A 25,690-nucleotide genomic window follows, 5' to 3' on the forward strand; every position below is an offset into this window, starting at 1 on the left:
AAGAGAATGTCAATTTTTCCTCCTGGATGCAGTGGGAGGTGGGTTTTAGGGGGTTTTTTTGAGGTAAAAGAGAAATTAGCTTCCAGCTTTTGAGCCCCTGTATTTTAAGTATTTCAGCATCTACAGTGAAATATAAAGCCCTCAAGGAATTCCCTTTGTTATTCTTCCTACATGCATAAACACTTCTTCTGAGCAGATCTGTGCAGCTATTTGTCTTATAACTCTCAATATCAATTTCCTGTTTCTACAGCTAACAACGTTCTTTGCACATCTGCTGGTTTTCATTTTTTCAATAATTTCCTTTTGGCTTCATCCCTAGATTACAAGACAATTATAGTAGGTACCTGTTTCAACAATTACTGCAAATTTTTAAGTGTGTCTGTTGTTAGTTCGACTTCCAAAAGTGTCTAGTTCAGTGGCAGCAAAGTGGGACAGACTGAATTTTTGCATTTTGCTTCTTTAATTTGCTCCTGGTGAATGCCAGAATCAATAATAATGGATCCATAGTCTTTCAGAACTCCTTCTCTGTTTTTCCACCTTACTTACTTTTAGTTTTTTTTTTTAGTGACATGCGTGAAAGCAATCACAGTATTTTCTGGTGACAAGTATAAATAGTATTGCTGCACCGATTTGTGTGTTGAGTAATAATTGGAAAATAATTTCAGACTGTTGGAGTTTTAATTATAAAGGTCCCTGATGAACAACAAGCATCTCCAGTTGCAGTTGGATTAAACGAGAAAAAAAATCCCCGCTTCTAAAGAAATGATTATGTTTAAAAGCATCACTGTTTATAAAAAATTAATTTGGCCATTTGTTGAAAAGTCTGTGTAATTAACCAGAACTATATGAATAACTGTGCTTTAAAACTGAGAGCAGTTAGTTTATTCTGAAGGTCCAAAACTTCATTCCAAATTTTACCAACTATGGTAGTCTGTATTTTGAATTTAAAACCTCAATGTGGTTCTTTGAGTGGAATTTTTCAAAATGCCAAGGAAACATTGATCTCACTGGCAGTCACAGGAAGTTACTTGTCCAACATCCTGTAGACCTCACTTGAGATTTCAGACTGTAATATGTATCCTGGAGCTCTTCTGCATATGTCTGGACAGGAATTAAGAAAACAATAAATACTAGATGGAAACAGTGTTGTGACTTATGTATGATAACCATTTTCATAGTTCTTTTACATTGTGATAATGAATTAATTGTAATCTTCAGTCTTTAAAATCCTTGTTAGAGCCCAAACTGATCCCAGCAAATTAATAACTTGCTGGTTTAAATGTTGATACAGCACCAACAGGGAGAAACAAAATGCAAAGTGAAGTCAGGGGTATGTAAAGCCTTTTTCCAGAAGCTGCCCATTTCAAATCAGTGACCCAAGACTGAAATGCGTTGTAAATCAAAGGTAGGGGCGCATGGTGTATATTTTATTTTAATTGCTCTAAAAATTCAGCATCACACCATAGCCTCCACAGTACACAAAGGCTAGGGAATAGTTAATCAAGGATGACTCATGTCAAACCACTGGAGGTGAACAGGATATTGTGGGGTCACCAATCCCATGCCTTTGGCTGAAATATGAGGTTCACTATTTCATGAATAGGTTCTTTTCATTATAAATGACACAAGGAAATGGCACAAAGATTGTAGTGAAGTGACTTAGACAATTGTGGCCATGCATAATTATTAGGACCTATTGAAAATGAAATAAAAATTGTCTTTATGCATTGAAGTCTCTTTCCAGATACATGCTCAGGTATCTTTTCCTTTGATGTCTTCTTGGCAGAAACAGAGATTACACTTTCCTGCTAAAGACCTGATGGTCTCCTCTGTGGTGGGAAACTCAATATGACCTGGATCCACTTCTGATTCATCTACTTTTTAGTCCTGGTAACAGGAAGAAAGTGATATTATTTGAGAGCCTCCAGTAGGAGAGTGGCATATCTATGACTAGCAATTTAATAACATTTGAATAAGGTTTGCACAGTGTTTCATTTCTTCAAATTTTCTAGCAAAGCCGAAGAGAGCAGCTGCATGGTCTGTAATTACATAGCAAGTAATAAGGACTTCTTTTTTTTTTTTTGTAGGAAGTGAAGAGATTTTCAATTACAAGTCAAAATTTATGACACACTATAATAACTGTTTAAACCTTTTATACAGAAGAAGCCAGCAGTGCCAGCTCTTCGGGAGAGTGAGGTTAGCTCAGCAAATGTATTTTTCAGTTGCCTTAAAAATGACTGAGTAGCAATCACATAGGCCTTTTTTTTGCATTCCAGCCCAGAACAGCTGTTTTAGCTCAGTAAATACATCTTTAATGAAATTACAACCTGCTCTTTTAAGTTGCACTTACAGGCACTGTCTGATTAGGTGGATATTATACTAGAGATGAAAAGTGGCAACTGCACCAGCAGGAAGAGGTATTTGTTTTATGCATCACCCAGGCAGTGGGAGTGTAGGCAGAAAAACCAAGAGTGATGCTTCAGAATGACAATGGTGTGAAGTTTACACAAGGTATATTGCTAAGTGTTGAGAGATTGTAGGTTATTAAATGAAGCAGAGCGGTGTCACACAGCAGTGAAAACCACAAACAGCACAGTAAGCTTCCTTATTTGCTGAAGATTAGCAATATTCATTAAAAATTGTTTGGGAAAGAGCATTCTTAAAGCATGGAGTTAAATTATATATTCCAATATGTATGTTAGCTGCAACAACACAAGTCTGTGTAGGTGTTAGTTTTGCTATGTTTTTAGAACTGGATGCTTTGTACCTGAAAAGTGATTGCATCTGCAAAGTCTGGGCAGAAATGCTGTGTGATAGTACTTATTGAGAAAGTACACACCTATAATTTCTGTGCTTTCCTTCGTGGCATCTTGTGAGCCCAAAACTAAGAGTAAAACATGAAATTTTAAAAAATACGTTACTGTCCTTCCAGATGAGAATCTTTGAAATGGATTTAAATGCAACTGGCAGCAAACCTTATCCTAATGAACTCAGAAAAGCTGGATTCCTTAAGAGGACATCCAGAAAGGCCCTGATGGCCAGAGAAGTTCTGCATTTGTATTTCTCCACTGTGGTGGGTTGACCCTGACTGGATGCCAAGTGTCTGCCAAAGCCTTTCTATTATTTCCCTCCTCATCTGAACAGGGCAGAGAAAATATAACGAAAAGCTCATGGGTCAAGATATGAATGGGGAAGATCACTCACCAGTTACTGCCACGGGCAAAACAGACTTGATGTGGGCAAAAATTAGTTCAATTTATTATCAACCAAATCAGAATAAGATAAGGAGACATAGAACCAACCCTTAAAAACATCTCCCCCCTGCCTTCTTCCCGGGCTCTGCTTCCCCTCCGATTTTCTCTGCCTGCCCCCTCAGAGCAGTGCAGGGGGTGGGGAACGGGGGTTACAGTCAGTTCATCACATGTTGTCTCTACCACTTCTTCCTCAGGGGAAAGACTCCTCACACTCTTCCCTTGCTCCAGTGCAGGGATTCTCCCACAGGCTCACAACCTCCTCCAGGCATCCTCCTGCTCCACTGTGGGGTCCTCCACGGGCTGCAGGTGGATCTTGCTCTGCCATGGACCTCCATGTGCTGCAGAGGCACAGCTGTCTCATCACAGTCTGCACCCTGGTCTGCAGGGGAATCTCAGCTCAGGAACCTGGAACACCCCCCCCCCCTCCTTCTTCACTGCTCTGGGTGTCTGCAGAGTTGTTGCTCTCTCATGAGAGCTTTGGTGGGAACCTTGCATCTAATCAGGGTTCAACCCACCGCGTTCATAATCGCAGGATAAGGCCCTGTAAGCAAGAGAGACAGTAATTTTTGAGAGTAAACAACAGTGCTACATAATTCCATTTATATTCTGTGGATGGGATAGTGAGGTATTTAACTACAGCCCCCTCTAGATACAACGAAGGGGAGACTGACCTTTCAATGAAATATGAGTTAATAACACTACAGTGCTGTGTGCTTTGTTCGAGTTAGTATCTGTGCCCATTGTAACAAAATGCAGTCAAATGTGTATTGAAAATTAATTAAAGAGTGTGTTTTAGTAGTGTAATGGATATAATCTTTGGTTACGTCAGCAAATTTCTATTGCAATTAATGACAATTAATGGTTTTAAATAAAGGGTCGGGGGGAAAGGATGTTTTTCATATTAGCTGTATCACATGTACTATTTGTCACTTCTGGTTAGATCCTGTATGATTTGCATGTCCATCTTTTTTTTTTTTCCCTAAGCTAAAGCATTAAGGAGAGATTAAGTCCCTTTATGAGGAGCATAGGGGAGAAGATTGGATGTTCTTAACAGCTTGTCAAAAGGAGACAGTGAAAGAAAGAGATTTAATATGCTGTTTGTGTCCTTACATACATCTGGAGGGAGCAGAGATGGTTTGTAGAGGATGTTACCACGGGTGTAGTGCAGCACACAGCTGGCACAGAGTGAGCTGCTCTGCAGCTTGTAGAGTCTGTGGATCCTGAGTGAACACAGGCAGATCTCAGCAAAGTGCACTGTAAGCATCTTTTTGCTGTTGTGTTGAACCATTTGAGGAAACTTCTGTAAAGCCAGAGATATCATTTAGAGATAAGGAGGTGATGAGAGGTGAAATAGATGCAGGGATTGGTTAATTTTGTGTATATAGCATCAAGATGATGTACACCAGTGCTTGTGGGGTACCTCCTTCTCTTGTACTTTTGGTTGAGCATCCCTTTTCTCTGGTTGATATTTTGCCTGTCACTGATCGCTTCCTGCTCTCTAAGTGAAAAGCTACTTCTTATACTTTTATGAGAAATACAAGGCCAAGTGAATGTGTAAATGAGAGTATTTTTTATGTTATAAATCCCCCAAAGCTTGACATTGAATAAAGTCCTATAATTGCATCATCCCACAGTTACCCCAGAGGTCTAAAATTTAACCCAGTAGTTATCTGCCATTCCATTTGTCTGAAATATTAAATGCTGTGAGCAAAAGTGTTAGATGTGTGGCTCTGCTAGACTGATCAGTAGAGAAATGGTTAATAACACTGACATTTAAATTGGCTTCATGTTAAGTGTCAGTTCTCACCACAGAGCTGAAGAAGAGCTATTGTTTCAGGCAGTCTGTTTGCAGATTCATGAAAACAGTCTCCAGTTGCTTACATAAGGGTCAAGGTGGGAAAAATAGCTTTACAACTCCATGGACAGCATCCATAAAGGAATTGTGTCAACTAGCACTCCTGCCTGCGTGTTTTCTCTTTATGCTGTGTGAACCATTGGTGATCTATGAAGTGATCACTGACAGTGCACTTGAAATAGTATTGTTACAGGAAAATGTTTGTTTTGGGTTTGTTTTGAATTTTTTTTTTTTATTCTCTTATTTAACATCCTAAAGTAGTTAAATTTCAGGGAATTAATGAAGTCACTGGCAGAGCTCAGAAACAAATTATAATGCCAGTAGTAGTAGCCTCGAACTTGGATTTCTCTGAATTTTCCACTCACAGAAGGCTGAAGTAAAAAAAATAATCTTGCAGGAAGGAGACACAGTAAAATTTAATGTAGAATTTCACTCAAAATACTCATTCTAGTGCTTGAATCTTCTTTACTATCAGAAAAGCAAAGTATACTGAGCAAAAACTTAATGATCACGTAGTTTATGCACTGTATTTATAAATTTTAGAATATTTAGGTAGCCATCTTTCTTGAAAACTGTAAGGATACCAAACAGTTTAATCTCACTGTAATCAGTTTATTGACTATTAAAATATAGAATGAAAAAGCAAAGATAATTAACTATGCAATTTTACTGTCAAACCCTCAGGAGAGCAGGGAGAGGGAAGCTGGCAGTTATGTTCAAGTGGGAGTAAGATTCAAGAACTCTGACTGTTGATGCTACTGAGATGGGTGACCTGCAGGGATTTCTTTTGCATTTATACATTCCATCCCTGCATGGGATACTAAAGTTGTCATCTCTGTCAAAAACAAATAAACTTACACAGTCAGTGAAAACACCTCAGTGGTAAAGTTTTAACCCTGAGAATTATTTTAAGTTTCTGTTGGTAAGTCCTACATTGATAATTGCTTAACATTAGCAAAATGTACTTTTTAAGAATATGGCTTCTGGCTCAACTGCAACGTTGAAGGCAGTTTCATTAAAACATTAACATGACTTCATCTTTAATTACCACTTCAAGGTTGGTTACTGATTCGAAATACTGATTAGAAAATACTTCAGTTCTCTGACAAGTTTATAGTAATCGTTTATCATGCTTAAGGCAAATAATAATAGATAGGCAAACACAAACTCTGTTTATTTCAAACTACTTATGATCTATGTGCTCATGTTAAAAAAAATGCATCAAGCCAAGTTTAGTGAGTGCCAGATGCTGGTCTGGACTCAGATCTTCTTACTTTGTTCCAATCCTTGCAGTATCATTTCAATTTTTCAAACCCAGAAATGGATGAAACCAGACAACTCTGAGAATCAAAGGTACTTTTCTGACAGATGAGTTTATGACATAGGCATTAATAATACAAATCTCCCCAAGTGCCTGAGAAATGTGTCTCAGCTGTGAGGGAAAGGACTGCTCCTGGTGATGGGAGGATGGGTCTCCATGCCAAGCCATTACGTGGTCTCTTAGATCATACTTCCACTGACGCTCCAGTTTCTGAAATATGGAGCCATGTCTGGAACTAAAATCAAATCAGAGCCCATTTTGGGTAATTATCATGTGGTAATTCCCTGTGAGTACACTTCTCTGTGCAGAGATGTAGAGGTAAAAGATGGAGCTTGCATAAGTTTAGATAGGGTTTACTGAGTCATTGATTCCCAAACATATGTTTTGTTCTTAACTTCTGTTTGTTTCCAAATTATTTCCAAGAGAATCCAAAAGCAGTCTCATTTTAATTTCTTGGTTCTCTTTTGAGTGCTTGGCTCCTGATTTTGTGAGGCACTAGTTATGTGCAGTCACACCTGTCTGTTTGCACATAAGAGCAGTACTGCAGACTGTAATGCTTCCAGAGAGTTTGGAGAACACCATTTTCATGGACACAGGTATGGTTTCACAATGTTGGCCCAGTGACTTTACAGTTATATACATGTTTTATGAGATTTAGGCCATTTTGTTGAATGCCTTGGTTTAAAACACAGTGCAGTGTGGGTTTGTGTTTTGTATTATTGCAAGTGAGAGTGACTACCCTAACATTTACAAATAATATGCTGATCACAACCCATAAGAGGTTTTGGACTAAAGCAGAATGTGCTGTCAGCATACTTTAAGAAAAATCAGAATAGTGAATAGTAGCCTGTGCCATGTAGCTCTTTTTCTGGTTTGTTGTATGGGATAAGGCCAGTGAACCCTTTTATATGACTGCTTGCCTATGTGCCTCCCAGGAAGAAATTCAAGGTAATGTCACGTATTCTCCTACCTTTCTGTGGCAGGAATGGCACAGCCAAAAGATAAATGGGAATGCAGACATGTAGATGTTAGTGGTAGCCATCCTGTCAGCACCTTGGGGATCGCTCCGTGGTAGCTCAATTTATCACAGCTGTAAGCAGTGTCTTAGAGACACCCAGCAGCAACTAGCCTTGATTTCAGGGGCACAACAGAGTAATTTGAGACCAGTGCACACAAATGTACACATTCACGCTCTCTCTGTTGGCGATTCAGGTTTACTAGGGAAAGGAAACCAGAGACTCCCTTATCTTTCCCTCAGAAAGCTGTCACTCACAGAGGTCTGGGCTTCTTTCTTCTCCCACTTGTCAGTGCATGGGATGGAAGTGACCAAAACTCCATTTGTGTGAGGGAGCTGGGAGGAGGGCATTGCTGGTGGGAACGGAGGCGCTCCTGCCTGCTTCTGGATCACACAAGGCTGAAGCAGGTAACGAGCTCACGCTTCCTATCTCACTGCAGCTTCCCTCTGGCTCCCTCCATCTGGCACAGTCTTGGAGCCAGTGAAAAGCTGTGGCACTGTGCTGGGAGCTGAAGTGCCAGCACCACAAAAGAGAAGTGGAGACAGAAGCTTAAGCCTCCTTAACTACCTCCTGTTTACTCTGGTTTTGGCCAGTAGCATCTCTCTATTTGGGCTCCCTAATCATCCGTGTTGTGAGTAATCTTGAAGCTTTGTGCGTGTTTTGCAAAATAGTCTGGCAAACAGGCAAAAGGAAATAGAGCAAAGTCATTTTTGTGCCATCTCTAAAAAAAAAAAAAAGGAAAGAAAAGCCTACAATGCATACATACAAAGATTCTAATATTTTATTTATTTTATTTTATTTTATTTACAGTAATGTTTTAGAAGAAAATAGATGCCTGGTATAAACAGATTTAAATTTTTTAAATAATGCCAGCGGCATTATTTGCAACAGTTAAGATGTGACTTTTTCCTCTTGCAAGCTCCCTTTAGCAAGAAATAAGACATTTTGAGTTGGATGTTGTTGAATTTAGTGATGAATTTTAGTGAAGTTTAAAATACACTGCTAAAGCAAGTACATCCTTGTATTAACAGTTAGGCCTACTTGGACATTTAGGAATGTAATTACTCCAACTGAAGACATATTTTCACTACCTCTGCATGTTAAAGACAAAAGAAGTGCATATATTTTTATGAACAGCTGCTTGCACATTTTTGAAAATCTGGAACCTAGAGGTTCTCTGAAACACTCTGAAAATGTATTAAAAAAAAGCATGTTGCTAAATCTCTCTTTAAGTTCAGTAAATTTTTTTTCTCTTATTTTTTTATTTGATAACCATGGAAGATTGGTGGCTGAGTATGAACAGATACACTTTTGAATGAGGGGGGAAAGAATTATAACTGTGACAAAACCAGTTCAATTCAAGTTTATTCTTAGATACTTAAGTCAATACATTAATTCAACCTCAGTACATTAATTTGTGATAGTTAAAAACAGTCAATGTGTTTTGTTTTATTTGTTATTTAGTTGAGCAGATGGTAATGGTTTTGACACAATTCAGTTTTTTATTTTTCTTCTTTTCTTTTCTTGAAAAAGACAAGGCTCTTTTTCCCACTTTGTCACAGCTGGTTACCAATCAATCTCAATTCACGGTACAGTGATGATAGCACATGTTGTTCAGGGGCCAAATCTGATTGGGTTGCATTTTCAGCAGTGTTTCATATCAAAAAAAATTGTGTCTGTATGGCAGTGACTGTCAGCACACTATTGTACAACTGTCATTAATCAAAACTAGCAACAATGAATGCATTCATATGTGCCAGAGACTGCCAGATTTCACTCAAAATCACCCAATTTCTATTAGAATTTCCTCACCAGCAGTGTTTTCTCATCTGCCTCTTGTTTCTCTCTTTCTTTCTTCCTTGCCAGTCCCCTGCCAGCCCCTTCCTTCTCGGGTAATTAAAGGCAGATCTGCTCTATTACTTGTAGAACAGAAATTATTTAACGTGGTGCCCAAAAGTGGCTGGTTCATATCTGACACAGACTGACTGGCTGTTTAAAAGACCTTTGCCAGCTCAGTCTGATGGCTGAAGTCTAAGCTAAACTGAATGGTGAAGCACCTCTGAATGTTTAACAAAGAGAAGTACTTAAAATCAATTAGATGGCCATAAATATGTGAAGCTGATGTCTGACACCCCATGGTTTTAGCTGAATGTTAGCATTAATTGGCTAGGAGTCAGCAATATTTGGGCAATATGTCACAAGTTGTTTCTTGACACTGCACATATTTTGAAGGCATTGCCTTCTGAGTGCGCTGGCTACACTGAGGAACAATTTAACCACTACGCTCTGGTTTCCTGCCATTCCATGGTCAGTCCAGGAGCCTGGTAACCTCTCTCTGTGATTGGTAGTAGCAAAGAGAAAGGCCCTAATCCTGATTCCCAAGTGTTCAATAGCACTAATCCAGGTGAGAGTGAACTTCCACAAAAACTCGGGCGAAAACGCCTCGCTGTGGGAATAGGAGGCTGTGGAACAGAGAGGGGAGGACACGCTGTTCAAGGCTGCACAGGTGGATCCTGAACACATATTCAGTCTTCACTCTTTGTTACTTCATGTGGTCCCTTCTTGCACTAACTTCTTGTGCTGCTGTGGATCAGTCTAAAAGCCAGTTTTCTTCCTACCTGCTTCATCTGTCAGAGCTCTTCACTGAACCGTGGTGACTTCTGGGGACAGTGCGGGTGGAACAGATGACTGAGGGGCAGCGTATCAATACTTCAGGACAGCAGATGGTTATAATGTCCCATGGGCCCATCTATGTATGAATCTAATTGCTGGATGGCACATTCTGTCAGGATGGTCCAAAAACCCAGTTTGGCCTTGTAGGAGAAGCGGACTGGGAGAGCTGAATCTGTCCTTGAATTAATTGATAACTGGACCGTGAGAGCGACATGTTTACGCCGCCCTCCGTTTCACGGCCCGCGTGGGAGATGATGGCTGCACCCTTGCTCTGCGTCCTGGCATGCCATGCAGCTGGCTCCTTCCCCCAGCAGCCTTTGCACAATTTGCATGATTGGCAGGTGCAGGCATAAAGGCTGCCCGAGCCTCCAAGGCAGCTGGCTGGCATACCGTCACCGGCACATCGGAGAGAGGAGCGAGTCAGCTGCAGCCCACAGCAGACTGGAGGGCCCTGTCCCAGGCCTCCTGCATCCCAGTTCAAGCAGCCCCTCAGTCAGATGCAGTCCTGCTGCCTCTCTGTTTTTCTCTTGGCAGCACTAAGGGAACCACAGGGATGTTATTTGTCCTATGAAAAAAAAAATAATAATCAATGACTAATTGTTGCCCAGCTTTATAACTCTGATTCCTATATCCAGTTCATATTTATATTACAACTGATCTTAGTTTTCTCATCTTACACGAGCTGAATACAAATTTATGTTTTTAGACTCCTAGGGCTGGCCTCATGTCAAGAAAATAAGCATTTTCTCTTGTCTGCAACTCTGCGGTCACCAAGGACAAGTAACTGCTCCATCAGTGTGGGATACTGTTGTCACATCCTTGAGATTTTCAAGGGGGGAAAATTTGCATTTTCTCTCTTATGTAAACAGTGATTTCTGTTTGCCATTGACTAATGCAGCACAGCATGCAAAAATGACATAATTTGTGAGCAGTCAAGAAGAAATGTTCCTCAACTGCATGTGGCTGTTGAATGTAGTTGCAGTAGATCTGTAGTGCTCCAGAAACGGCATGTTAAGTATTTCTAGCATCATAACTTCCCCCCCCCCCCAAGGCATTATACTGACAAAAGACACATCCCTACAAGTTGCTGAAGTTTGCCATGGCACCTCCTTATTCTTCCCCTTGACACATCTCTTATTCCTTACTTAAACCTGAGGTGCTGCATGTACATACCATTAAGTGTAACTCCTAGGAAAACGGGTTTTGTATGTGGTTATGTTAACTCTGACAGAATGGTTAACCTCAATTTGGTCTTTTTAAAAAATTATTTCTTACTAATTAATAGAATGGACTTACTGAATACAGAATGAAGTTGTATTGTAGTGAGTGTGAAAAGATGTCTTGGCGATAATGTTGTAATTGATACCTAACTAGACCTAACAGAACCCTTAAATGCTTCAACATATAGGACCCCTCAAGTTAAGATGTTTGAAAGTCTGTTAGCATTCAGTGTCCTCTCTAGAAATCTATATTAAAGAAACCAATAGCAATCTATATTATGTACAAAAAAAATTATGTTTCATGTTCCCAAAGCATTTAAAAATGCTTACAGAGCCTGACAACCTTCCTCTGAGTAACTGCATTGCATTCTTATTCATCAAAACTTTTAAGGGTGCTCTTCCAAATGAACAAGTCTGTAAGTTCTTTACTGTATAGCAAAGAGAAGGTAAATCAGTCCTTCTGAAGTTATGTCATGATTGTGAATGCAGTGAGAAATAGTACTGGCATCTCCTGAAGTCTTGATCTTTCTTTAGTTTCATGCTCCTATTTCACTGTTTGGTAAATGAGAATCTGAAGCCAACTTCAGGTTCAAGATGACTTAATTTATCGTAGGCTTACTATGTGAAGAAGAAATGTTGTTGAAAATAATTTTACGAGAGAGTATTTCAAGATTAAAATATCCATACTGGAATTCAGTGTTTTCCTGATTTGGGGACCACCAAATGCACTTCATAAAAGATGAAGTCTCCCATTGACTTTAATGAGCTTTGGATGAGAGCCTAAAATAGTTTGTTAAGCATGACTTCTGCAGGATAATAACAATTTAACTGAAAATATTTTTCTGGATATAAGCACTTTAAATGCCTCAAGAATGAATGTTCGCTGCATATTGGAATACTTTGTATTAATTCACATTTTATACATCCTCATAGTTTTAGAATTATTTCAGCAGGAGAAACAAAGAAATGGAAAAAGCATAATTGAATTGTTTCTAATGTGTTTTAGGAAAGAGAAAATGTTATTGTCCACCCTTAATGAATCATTTTGGGGTATTTCTGTGAAATTGATAAATCTGCTTTAATGTGCCTCTTCAATAAATGTCACATTCCAGAGCTTGAATATATTTTTTATTGTCTGCAATCAGGTAGTGTGAGATCCTACCAACATGCTCATGGTTCCCTAAGGGATTGCTGCTGTAGGGAAAAACTGTACATAAAGGGAAATTTCCAAATCAGCAAAAGGTAAAATGTGTAGCTCACACAGTTTAAAGGCATGATAAACCTGAGCTGTCATGTATTGATAACTGATGTCTGATAGCCTAATTTTATCTTATTGCTCTAGATCAAGGACAAAGTGAATGATATTATTAATAAAGCCCTAATACTGAGTGAACATAGCAATACTAATTTTATGTAAAGTTTCTAACTAATGCAGAGCGCAATAAAAATGTCACGAAGATTAATGCTTGTCGGAATTATCTAATGCCAGATAATAATTTATCTTCCAAAGTTGGCTCCAAGATAGATTCAGAGTGGCGTAATCCAGGTGGTAGATTTTGTTCCTCTCTGTTGTCCACAGAAGGAGTTTTCATCCTTTTCCTGTCACACAGGTATGACATCAAAGACGACTACACTCTGCGCATCAAGAAAGCCATGAGCACGGACGAGGGAACCTACACTTGCATTGCTGAGAACAGAGTTGGAAAAGTGGAAGCCTCTGCTACCCTCACTGTGCGAGGTGAGTGTGTCCTGTATGGATAAATTGCTTTCTGATGGAATGGGCCACATCCTCCCCTGGCATTGTTTGGGTTTCACGTACCCTTGGGCAGTTGTGGGTGCCCGGCAGTGATTTACATCACTGGTGAAATCCTGGTCCTGGTGATATTTCAGGTAAAATTTTAGTTGACTTCAATACGATAGGATCTCCCTGCAGTTAAAGAACTGTGTTTTTATTGAAGAACATATACATATATATGCTTAAGCATATACATAACCGTGGGCATATGTGAGCCATCATTTTAGGCCATTATTCACATTTCTTTCTCTAAGAGGTACAAGGAGTATTGTAACTATATCAATGACAAACATAATGCAGATAATATTATTATGTGATTAGCTCTGCTATAATTAAACTCTCTACCATTACCCTTTATCTGCAAGATAAACCATAGCTAAAGGAAAGAGAAAATCCTAATTAAATTTTGTAAGTATTGCAAGGTAAAGACTAACATATTCTCTCCTAAAATATTTGTGGTCTATAGTACCCAGTCTGTTTATGTGCTGCTGTTTGATTTGGTAAGGAGGCTTTAAGGCTGGTAGAATAATGAGTTGACAAAATATCTTTTGTGACAGTAGATATAGACATGCTAAAGATTAAGGGGAGAGAAAAAGTTTGTAGGCTAATATTTCCATATGAGTAAACAGAATATAATAGTCATTACTACATTCCAAAAGATAAGCAGCAATTTGGCACAATGGATATCATGCAGACACTATTTCACAGTTTAGTGGTGCATGCTGACGGTTTTCAGTAGAGCTGTGAAAGGTTAATAAAAACATTTTTAGCTTTATCTGTCCTCCTCTTTTCATACACATTAAATCAAATGTTCAAAGTCTCAATGGATTGCTTTATTAGAACTAGGGTCAACTGACCCAAGAGGCCAGCTTCCATTTCCATCCATTTAATGCATGGACACAGTTCAGTTTAATTTGCTGAATTCAAAGGGACAAAAAAAAAAAAAACACCGAGTGGCTTTGAAGGGGAGAGATCTTAGTATGTAACAAAGAAAAGAGAGCATTGTGATAATCCATCTGCTGAAATACTACCTCAGTGTTCACTTTAGACCATGGTGACAATGCAGCTCTTCCCGTTTTAAGCTGAAGAAATAGGTTTACCTGCTACATGCTTATGTAAGAGGTTGTTCTTCTGTATTGTGACATGAGAAAAACAGTCACCACAGCAAACTCCCAGAAATAGTCTCACCCTGTTCCTTTGTCACAGGCAGGATCACAGTATCCCATAAATCTGGTAACCAATTCACTAGCCTTTAAACACTCCTGGAACTGTGTCCACTGTGTACATTACTGGAGCAAGCCTTTCAGATTTGCTACCCAGACTTGTGATATAAACAATAGTTAGAACCAAGACACCCAAGCTTGAACACGATGAAAAGTGAAACTACAGAAAAAAACTCGAGGAAATACATAATTTAATTGATTTTCCCACAAAAAAGCAGATTGTTATTGTCTTGTGTATTTTTTCCTCCTGGGTTTGTCATTTATGGTCAAATACATAATGTTTATCCAACTCTAAGGAAGCCATGATATTAGAAGCTTACTAAATGTTCAGGATATGTCAGAAAATGAGAAAAGTGAAGAAATTCACCAGAGAAGTCTGTTACTCCGAATTTTCTGAAAACAAAGGACTAGGAAAACTCCCATTGACTTTAAGGGGACCATGAGCAATGGTCTTTTTAATTAAAAAAAGTCTTAATTCTGAATTCTTCAACTTTAACAGTTTTATCTGACACTACTTTTACTGTAACCACTTGTCACGCAGAGGAGCAAAAACACTTAGCTTTTCAAAATTTACCTTAAGGGTGCCTTGGTCCTTGCAGGTACCAAATGGTTGCATATGGCAACCTGACAGCAGTGCAATCCTCAGCTCCCAGTCAGGAAGGTTGAATTACACTGTCACAAACACCAGAATCTGAGGTCTGTGACTCAGACTTCAGGCCCTCCCTTGGAAAGATGCAAATCACTTACACCTTGTCTTTCTGCAGAAGAAGGAATATATTCATAATTCTAAAAGCCAAAAAGTGTTCCAATAGATGATGGGTGAGAAAGGGCAGCAGGCTTGAAACAGTTAAATGAAGTGGGTATCCCAAAGTAGGGATAGAGCCATGGAGAGATTGAGAACTAAGAAGGTCCTTGCATCCTCTGTTACTTCTGAATCTGCATGTCTTATGTTTGACCCTAGCCTGCACATAAGCACACAGACTTGGTAATCTTCTTAAAGAGAGAAAAAAAAATAAAAAAATTGTGCTGTTGCTCAGCAATGTGTAACTATTTCTGCTGCTGAAACAAGGGAAGCTTTGCCTACACAGATGCAACCTGGGGTCAATTTTATATACAACTTTTCAGCTCTTCTGAAAGGGATATCTATATTTTATTAACAGGGGGACTGGCAGCCCTCTTCCCCAGCACAAGTATAATGAAGGGCTGTCGCTATAATCAAGAAATCACTTGTTGCAGCAGCAATTTTCAATCTTGATATCAACCTGAAACAGTATTAACCTGTCGATCATTCAGCAGCAATTTTTTTAGGAAATAGAAGTTACCTAAGGAGTGATTTGGGAGGTTCTGGGTTGAAGTCCCTGTGGCCATTTCAGCCTATTTGTTATATTTTCATCAGCAGTGTCAGTGAGGAAAAAAAGAACCTGTGCTGTAAGCTTTCATGTCCTTATTGAATGAGAAAAACTGTCCTGGGCTTTCTGTAGCCCTTACTGCTGTACTGACTGGTCATGCTTAAAATTCAATTGGTGTTTGACTCAGAAAGCAAAGGCCTTGCATCTACTGGCATGACATTCGGCAGCGTGCGGCTTAAATTGATGTGTTCATCGGGATCTAAAAGTTTGTGCTAATGCAATGCAATTTTTCTTTTATCAGGCATTAACAATGATACTTGATGATGGCATGCGAAGATAATAAAAATGTTTCTCAGAGAATGGTTCCAGTCAGCTTGTTCAGATGCTGTGCTCAAGTAAATGGGATAATAGTGGCACGTGACTGAGCGATAACAACAGTAAACATTTTACTCAGGCTGTCATTTGAGGGGTTAGCAATCATGGTAGTGTCCATAGTGGAAGGTAACATTACACGTCATGCATTCTGACAGATATTCTTTTCTTTTTTTAATTTCTTTTTTATGTTCTCACTACACCATTGTAATGTCAACAGCTCGCCCCGTTGGTAAGTAACCATCCTTCTATCCATTTTAGCATGGCTTCATGCAATGCTTCATCTTTCATTTGCAGCAGCATTTAACTGGCTGAAAGGAGCAGCCAGCGCTTAATAGTCGTAACTGTCTAACACCAGGCAAGTGATTTTGACTGACAAAGTGCTGTTTCTGAACTTTGTATTTTCTGCTGTGTCGTGTATAAACTCATTTTGCCAAATCACCAGCAAGTGCCAATCAGAGAAACGGGGGTGGGTGTGGTGATACAGAGCAAAAATCACTCATTTAGATGTTTTTAATGGTCTGTTTATGGGCCTGGTATAAAAGCCATTGAAATCAAGAGAAAGGATTGTATTGACTTTGCTGAGCTCCTACCAGGCCCTAAACGATCAGCTCATCCTGCTTTTATTGCACAGCAGTAATAGCACAGGCTTTGCATGTCCCGTCTTCCTTGTGTCTTTCAAAGAGCTCTGAAATGAAGTGATCCTGAAATCAGAGAGGGGATGGAGTAGATTTTCCTACTTCTTAAGAAAGTTCATCACTGATTTTTGCCTTTGGGTCATCTTGGAGTGCAGTTTGAAATGCACTGTGTAGGATGCAGACTGTTTTGAAAAACAAGTCCTGAGGAAGACAACCTCTGAATTTTTTATTCCCACACTGAAAATTTTCCTATGCCTTTGAAATTCTGAAAATGTACAAAAAATACAGCTAAGCATAATGGAAATTTTGCAACTGTCAGTAGCTGAAATTCACTTTTGGTGTTCAGAAATATCCTGAACATACTATTTCATTTTCTTTCATGGACAGTTACTCTGTGCCTGTATGGATTTAGTTTAATGAGTTGCACTGCTCCTCTGATTTTTGTAGTTTGTGTTTATATGTGTCTTGTCAAATAATATGGTTACTCCGATTTTTTTGGATTAGTGTAAAAAGTTGGTACTGCTGTTTATGGGGATTGCTGAGCGGGTTGGTCTTTATTTATTTAGTCAAAACTTTTGCTAGATATGTGTTTGACTGAAGTCTGTGAGTTTGAAGTCATCTTAGCTCTTCACTGTTCCGAGTTTGGAGGAAGAAAGGTTAGAATAATTAAAAGATAAAATCCAAGTTAGGCCTCTTTTTTCCAGAACTAAGGTGATCCCATCTTATTAGCTTCCTTGGACTAGCAAACATAGAGCCAAGCCAAATACCTCCACAGTCATGGCATGGCTTATCCAAGCCTGGAGAATTCCCTGTACAGAATAGAAATTCACTCTTCTCCATTTGGGGTTTTGATAGCAAGCTTTAAATCCAAATCACTTCTGTATTACTTTGGCATTATGCTGGTTCTTAAGAAATTAATTCCCGAGAGTTGTAATAGTGTAAAAATGGAGTAAACTTGCAAGAAATTTTTCCATTTCTTAGAAAGTGCAGCATGAATTTAGTGTGCTTTTAAGATAAATCTTTCATGTCAGGGGATGCTGCTTCTTCATGTACTAAGAAATGCCACAGGATTAAAACTATTTTACTTCTAGGTATTTTTCTCACTTTGCTGACTCTTAAAAAAAAAGGCAAGAAAAAAAATCACAAAGTAGAGACCGTTTCAGGCTGTGTGAAAGCCATATAAAACAGATGACTGGAGATTCACAAGAAAATGATAGGTTTCAGCAGTGTTGATGGTGTCTCATTTCAGAGCACTGATTCTTTTTTAAGGCTTTTCAGGCCATTGAGTCATCCCTGATTCCATCTCCAAAGCTTATTCAGCAGCTCTTGGTCCCCATTTACTTTATGTCCAGGTATATGATCCCTTAATGTGATCATGCTGAGCTCAATTTCACATATTCCCTGCTTAGGCTATTTTATTTTGTTGCAAGAGAACATTCTTCTTTTACATCATTTATTCAGGAAACTAAAATTAGAGTGGTTGATCTGAAAATAATTATCGCATGGGCACATGGTCTTTATCAAATTATTTAATTTCCAAATTATCTTTGTGACTTGGGAAAAGATTGTTGAGTAACTAAGTCCAACCCCAAAGATATTTGATGTATATATGACTCCCATACAGGTGTGTATGTCGTGACTGCTGTGTAGAAGCAGATCATTGTATGTCAATCACTTTTATGAGATCCTGTACCTCCAGACAATGATAGTGTCTACCTTTATTGACATTTGGGCTTAAGGACCTGAAATCAAGCTGATTTCTGCAGTTCATAGCTCTGTTCCACTCTAGAACAGGCAAAGCAGGCAGCTACCTAACCTGGGGTTTTTTTCAAATTTAAAGCCTGGTAAGGCAAACCAAAGTAGCTTCCCTCTCCACCAAGAAACCCAAGTGATCCTCTGTTAAAATTGTCATTTGACAAGAATGGTGAGTCGAATAGCATTTGTAGCATTGTTTTATTCAGGAAGTTAACTGGAAGGCAGAGCAAAAATACCTCTCCTTGCCAAAAGGAAGCTAAAGCAAACACTACTTAATGTTATTAAGCTCACAGCTCTCTAGGAGATTGACATTTTAACAGAAGTATATTTATATATTTATGTATATGTTAAAGTGTAGGGGAGCCATTTAAAAGTTTATATTCTTTTGTGACACCAGAGAATTATCTAGGTACTTCTACCTTTCATCACTGTCTCTAATTCAAAGCAGACATGTTTTGTCTTTATTGTGCTTCAAACAAGACCAAACAATTCTTTTTTTTTCAATGTCTTGTCACTGAAGAACAGAGAAACACATTTTTAATGTTGCAGGATTGTAATCCTTGTTGCAAATGGAATAATTTTTGTTTTCTGGTGAGTTTTTGTCTGTTTCAAATATTTCTATTCTGATATTTTTATTTAAATTTCAGCTTGAGTGAAAATTCAGGAGTGGGGTTGCCAGTGACCATCTTTGGTTCAAGCAGCTATTAACAAATGGTATATACTACATAGATAAAATGAGGTATGGTTCTGCTCGAGGTGGATGGCAGCTGGTGAATTTAACAGCTCTATGCCAGATTATTCATCATGGTTGAATTCGCTGCTAGGAATAAATGCGTTGCCCGTTTCTAAAATAGATGTTCTCTTATTTATAACCTTTTGAAAAGATTTCTGACAGGATTCGCAACAGATGGGTTTAGGAAACAAGATATTATCTCTATTTAGACCTTTCTCTGGAGTTGCTTCACTCATTAGATGGATTTTTCCAGATGAATTTTCTCACTTTTGCATTCTGCTGTATTTCTTATGGCAGCTGGGCAGGAGAGTAACTGCTAAAAGAAGAACAATAGTTGGGAAGAGCCCAAAAGTTTCATATGTTCCCATTGACAATGGCACTCATTTTAGAAGCAGTTACATACTGCTTTGAGACAGAAGACCTTCAAATAGAAGATCTATGAAGATCTGTCTGATGTCCCAGTTACTTTTTTAATAATCATTCAAAAAATCATTCAGATGACAGAGTGCTACTCAGTTTGCAAATTGATTTCAACTAAGTCTGAGTGAAAAGTCAGTTCTTTGCATTTCAGTTGCTTTGCAGTAAGTCAGGATTACTCAGTTTGTTGTCATATGCTATAACTCATCTTCCCAGAAAGAAGTGACTTGCAGCAAAAAGCTGGACAGTTTTGCCACCTGGATAAAAAACAAGTATTTGGAATTAACTAAGGAAGTAAAGGGAGACCAAGTTACAAAATCTTAACTTCCCTACCATGTTGGAGAAGAGACAAACAGATAAGACACCTGCTAGGAATTTTCCAAGTTTCTCATTAATTAAATATAGTCTATTCATATTTAAGTACAATGTGACTCTGATGCATTTCATTCCGAACTGAGAAGTTTTCCCAACATAAATCAGCCTGGCCTGACTTAGTGGTCTGTTAGGGATGGTACAGCATGAAACATAATAGAAAGGGCTGTATATTAAACAAGGGTGTATTAGGTGTTGTGGCTAGAAATTACATTGCTCAGACGGTTCAGATTGGTAAGTGAGAGAGAATTCTCTTTGCTCTCCTTCATCCCAACTCTTTCAGGGAAAATCTATATAGGATGAATGCTCTTTATTTTTATTACGTTCATGAACATATCACCTTCACTTGAGACACTGAGGATATATAAAATATCAGTAATTTCGATTGGTGTGTGACAGAAGAGATGAGATCATGCTTGGCACTCCGGTGCCATCTTTCAGTGGCACAAATCTCCGGTCTATATCAAAACGTGCTGTGTTGCCTCTCAGCTACCTCATACAGAAATTTTCAGAAGAGGGTAAGGACACCAAGGGACACTAGGCTTTTTGGATCTGTTTCTTCCTTAAATGAAAGAATAAGACATCATAATTGTTTAAAAAATAGGCAAATTCTTCAGATTAAAGAAAAAAGGTTGCCATAAATTGGAATTCAGATTTCTTCGTATACTGGTAAGAGATTAAAGTATGGAGCTAACTTGTTCTGGTATTTCATAGGCTTTTAAAGAGCAATCTAAAAATCTTGAAGTCCTTAGCATGTCTACTTTGACAAAAGTTTACTAGCTGAACTTAAGTTGAATCATAAATTTCGGATGTCATAGAAATAGACTTTGCAATGTGTGGGCCAGAATGGCTCTGCAAGTGGACACTGAGCACATTAACCACCAAGCATTTAAGTGCTGGTCCACAAAACTCAGCTTCATTTCCAGCTCCTCCAAATCTTTTTGGGGTTGCCAGATAGAGGTCAAAACAGAAAAACAGAAGATCTGATGGAGGATTCTTCTTTGAAGATAAGCATGAAAAATGACAGTGTATGTTCTTGAATTATTAGCATGTCATACTGTGGCATCCTGCTCGTTCCACTGTGGCTCCAGGTGCCAGTTCTCATGCTGTTTCTCTTAGAGAAAACCCACTTACAGCAAATGCAGGAAGTAAGTGATCAAGCACCCTATTTTTATTTATTTTCTTTTTTTTTTAATTGCTGAACTCTAGCTCGGGAAAATTTTAAGAAGTTTAATGCATACATTTTTTTAATTTTGCCAAAACATGCTCAAATCATGGGAATTATTTTCTTACTTCAGTGGCTTCTGAGTATCTCCCTAAGTCTTTGAAAATTAGTGTATAAAAAAGGTCTTTAGATGTGTTGCTCTCCCCAAACTTTTCCCTTCCTTTCTTGTAAAGGGAGAAATCGCTTACTTTACTTCTAGGGGAACGTGAAAATCAATACATTAATCCATTCACTTTTCATTTTACTTTCTTTTCTGAATTGCTGCCAGCCATAATGCAGTTTGGATATTATCTCGGTGTTATTCAACAACAAAATAGTATGCCCTATTCCTTGAATGCTGGCATTGTCAGTCAGAATAAATAGTCATTTCTCTTTCTCCTTTTCCTCTCTTCATTTAACAGTTGCCCAAATTGAGCAGAGTATCTCCTCTCAACCTTATTTATTCTCAAGTGTAAACAAACCAGGAATTTGTCATCTTTCTCACTATAGAGGGAGCCTATTATCCTATCCAGGCTCTTTACTCTTTTCATCATCTCCTTAGCTCTTCTCTTCAGCATGTGAATTCATGGTTTTTTGAAGATTACACTCGTTATTTTGACGAAATCTTACTGTATCAGCAAGGGGTATGCTTTTCCTTTCTAAACATATTACCAGCAAACCCTCCTGCTCTCTCCTGCAAAAAAAAGGAATAAAGGCAGATTACATGTCTTTTTGTTGGCATAATTTGTTTTGTTTAGTAAACTCACAGAAGGTAGAGTAGCACAAGCCATCCTCTTATGGTACAGTTTACGTAGGCAAGCAGACTAAAGTATTAAGATTTTTGGAGAGCACATCTTTTCTATCTGATCTGAGCAAAAGGTACCTCCCGAATCTCAGACACTTGAGGAAAAAGAAAAAAATTTAAAAAGCATTATCTAAAGTCAAGTCGTTGTTATGGAATAATGGAAGTTATTGGGCAGAAGAATCAGTGCTCCCTCTCTTTAAATGCATCAGAACTAAGTGAAGGACTTTGTAGATGGGATTTTCCAGCAGAATCTGTAAGGTGAAGGGGCTGCTTAAAAGACATGACTGGACAAGATAGAATAAAATAGAGATGTATGACTGAATGAGAACAGGCTACAGTCTAATGCTGAGATGAAATTATGACCAGGTATTTAAACTGAATATTTAAATGCACTGTAAAACAAAGAGAAGGAGAGGGTCAGGAAAAGTGCTAGTGATGAACTGAGAGCACTGGAAATGGGGATGTGGGATCAGAAAGTAGATGTCCTTCTGTTCAGCTATGTAAGAGACAGAGTTGGATTCTTTAAAATTATTCTCAAAGTTTTGTTTTATTAACATTATTCCTAGGGAAGAATGAGGAACAAATCTGTTTTTTCTGCCATGAAGGTTTATCCCACTTCATTCTTTTAGGTCATTCAGGGATAAAAGAGAGATTCTACATGTCAAAATATATAGGACAGTTAGTGTTTTTTATTTATTGATTCTCTAGACTTCTTTCACCTCTTTCAAAGAAAGAAAAAAGTGTTTATGCTTCCATGCTTTAAGAGATTATCTGCTTCAGTGTTTCAGAGCAACTGAAGGATAAAAATGTTGTTATATGTGAAATTCAGAACCTGAATTTAAATTGAAAATTAGAACAATTAGTATGAAGGAAGGTTTAGCATTCTCAGATGATTGAAGTGTGGTCTTTTCACACCGTCGTGTTTTTACACGGTTCATCTGAAAACAGCAAACAAACAAAAAAAAAAAAAAAAGGAATTTCTCACTTTCCATGAGACAAGAGCAGAATGAAGGACACTTGCAGGAGAACTGGTCCTGGCAATAAACTTGCTGAGACCCCACTTCCCCCTCTCCACTTCTTGCTCTGATATCTGAACTATGGATTACTGGAATTTACCCAGGTTATGGGAAGCTGCTTTTCAGAAGACTCCAAACCAGGCAGCTGCTTTGCCACCTCCACCCATGTCATTTTAAAATAATATCATGGGTCTAGTGAAGGACTTCATGAATCACTTGTTAACCCCATAACCTACCCATTCCTCTGGTTTTTGGCAGAACCATTCACCTGAAGAAGAAATCATGAAACAAAGGAAACACTATAAATGAACAAGCAAGAGGACATGGTTTTAAAAAAGAATTCCCACAAAATGAGATCTATGTATTTGTTTCAAAGACCACTGCACTCATGCAGCCTAGGGTATAGTTATAGATTCCTATGTTAACGTGATGCTCATGACAGATTAAAAAAGGAAACTCATTTTCCAGGCAACTCAGTTCTAACTCGTGTGCTAAAAAGTTCCTGCCTTCCCCGTGTGTTAACACACCTAATCATTGGAGCACACCATGAGATTATGCCTTTTCCCTTTAAAGAGAATTATCATCCTCAACTTCCATTAATTTATCCCTGATAAGAAAGATCTGAATTAGTAATAGGCCTAAGTTGTCTCAGTCTTCTGTAATGGCTCCTGTGTCAGAGGCTACACCCTTGATTTATCATTAGTCATAGCTAATAGTGCACTAATAACTTTGTGTCCTAACAACCACACATCACTTTCAGTACCCATTAAGAAGATCTAAATTTACGAGGGAAGAACTGCTGAATCAGCCCAGGTTTCTAGTGTTTGAGACTGCACATATTTTCTGGTTTTCTCTATTTACTCCATCATCAATAAGAGCCTTGCAGAGCATCTTTCAAAACTTTTAGACCTTTGCATTTGTACTTTTTGGCAGCTTGTGCCATGCTCAGGGCAAACATTGTTACAAGGTGTGTAAGTAGGACCTTACAGGGTTTTTTTCATTTGTTTCACAAAAGTACTTGAAATTCCAATATCTGCCAGACCTTCTAGACAAATTTAACCAATGACACACAAAGTCAGAGGATCATTATTCTCTTTAAAGAGTTCCTGTACTGTCCTTCAATTATCTGAGCTGGTATCAGGAACTAGCAAAGCAATCCTACAAGTAAGTAGTCCTACTCCATAGATGATGTGAAGGGTTACCTCCCTTTCCAAAATACATATTACTTTACCTGGAGCTCTGGGGGCTTCTCCTGTCCTCTGTGTGAGTGTTTTAGAAGCAAGTCTTGATCTGTATTTGGTAAGAGTGGAACCGAGTTCAATCTCTTAAAATATCCCTGTGTATCAAAACCAGCTGAAGTGGCCACATGAATGTTTTCACTGTGGTAAGGATTTGAAAGGAGCGTTGAGATACCAGCTTCAAGTCTTTGTGGGCTATGCAAAAGAACATTGGGATGTTAGTGGGGTTTCAGAAGTCAAAAAGCAATTTGGGGAAGGTGACGTTATCACTCTCTTGCCTCCAGACTGAACTACTGAGTCTAACTTTGTACCAAGCCTAACTTTGATTGCCCAAATGAAATTAGTTTATCACTGCAAATGTACAATGCTGAAAAGGAATGAGAGTTGGGAATCTTAGGTTGCTCTGCTGTCTCTTCCCTGCTGGAAGAAGAACTGAGATTACAGAATCTTGGTGCTTTAACAGCCAGTGTCTTTCTTCTTATTCCTCAAGGCTTTTCCCCCCTACCATTATCTGAGTTTTGCTTAGGATATTTACAAGTCAGCATATTTCCCTTTACCCCCTTTGAACCAGTCATAGAAATGTATTTATGGATAATAAACAATTCCAGTTTAAAATGAAGCACTCATCTTTATCACTTTAGCTTGCCTATGTGATCTTCATGTGCAGTTGACTATCAACTGAATTTAGTCATAATTAAAGGTTGTCAAATCTGTAATTTAAGCCCTTGGAATTTGTTGCTGTCACTCTTTTCCTGTAATATATTATATTTTCAATGGTTTTGATCCAAGGACTACACAAGCCAATAGGAGAATTTCTACCAGCTTCAATGAAGTTTGAATAAGGCCTCATATTCTATGGTAGAATCATAGAATCGTTTAGGTTTGAAAATCACCTACATATCCTTTAAACACCTCTAGGGATGGTGACCCACCACTTCTCTGGGCAGCCTGTTCGGGTGCTTGATTATCCTTTCAGTGGAGAAATTTTTCCTAAAATCCGATCTAAACCTCCTCTGGCACAACCTGAGGCCATTTCCTCTTGTATATCATCTGTTACCTGGGAGAAGAGACTGACCCACACCCAGCTACAGCCTCCTTTCAGACTGTTGGACAGAACAATAAAGTCTCCCCTGTGACTCCTTTTCTCCAGGCTAAACGACCCCAGCTCCCTCAGTCTCTCTTCATAGGACTTGTGTTCCAGACCCTTCCTCATCTCAATTGCCCTTCTCTGGACATGCTCCAGCCCCTCAGTTTCTTGTAGTGAGGGGCCCAAAACTGAACCCAGGATTTGAGGTGTGACCTCACCAGTGCTGAGTACAGGGGGACAGCACTGCCCTGGTCCTGCTGGTCACACTATTTTTGATATAAACCAGGTGCTTCTTGCCCACCTGGGCACACTCTGGCTCATGTTCAGCCACTGTTGACCAGCAACCC

The 25,690-nt window shown here is 38.7% G+C and overlaps 1 protein-coding gene across 5 annotated transcripts in view; it reads left to right on the top strand.

Annotated features, from left to right (window-relative positions):
• ROBO2 (roundabout guidance receptor 2) overlaps positions 1-25,690 on the top strand; it is a 1,041,091-nt gene that overhangs the window by 902,731 nt on the left and 112,670 nt on the right. For all 5 annotated transcript variants that reach the window (XM_064642976.1, XM_064642985.1, XM_064642994.1 and 2 more), the window contains 2 exons: positions 12,950-13,077; positions 16,299-16,310. In XM_064642976.1, coding sequence (XP_064499046.1) covers positions 12,950-13,077; positions 16,299-16,310 — 140 coding nt within the window. The remainder of the gene's footprint in view (positions 1-12,949; positions 13,078-16,298; positions 16,311-25,690) is intronic.

The sequence above is a fragment of the Pseudopipra pipra genome, chromosome 2 (assembly GCF_036250125.1).
Source record: "Pseudopipra pipra isolate bDixPip1 chromosome 2, bDixPip1.hap1, whole genome shotgun sequence".
Classification (NCBI taxonomy): domain Eukaryota; kingdom Metazoa; phylum Chordata; class Aves; order Passeriformes; family Pipridae; genus Pseudopipra; species Pseudopipra pipra.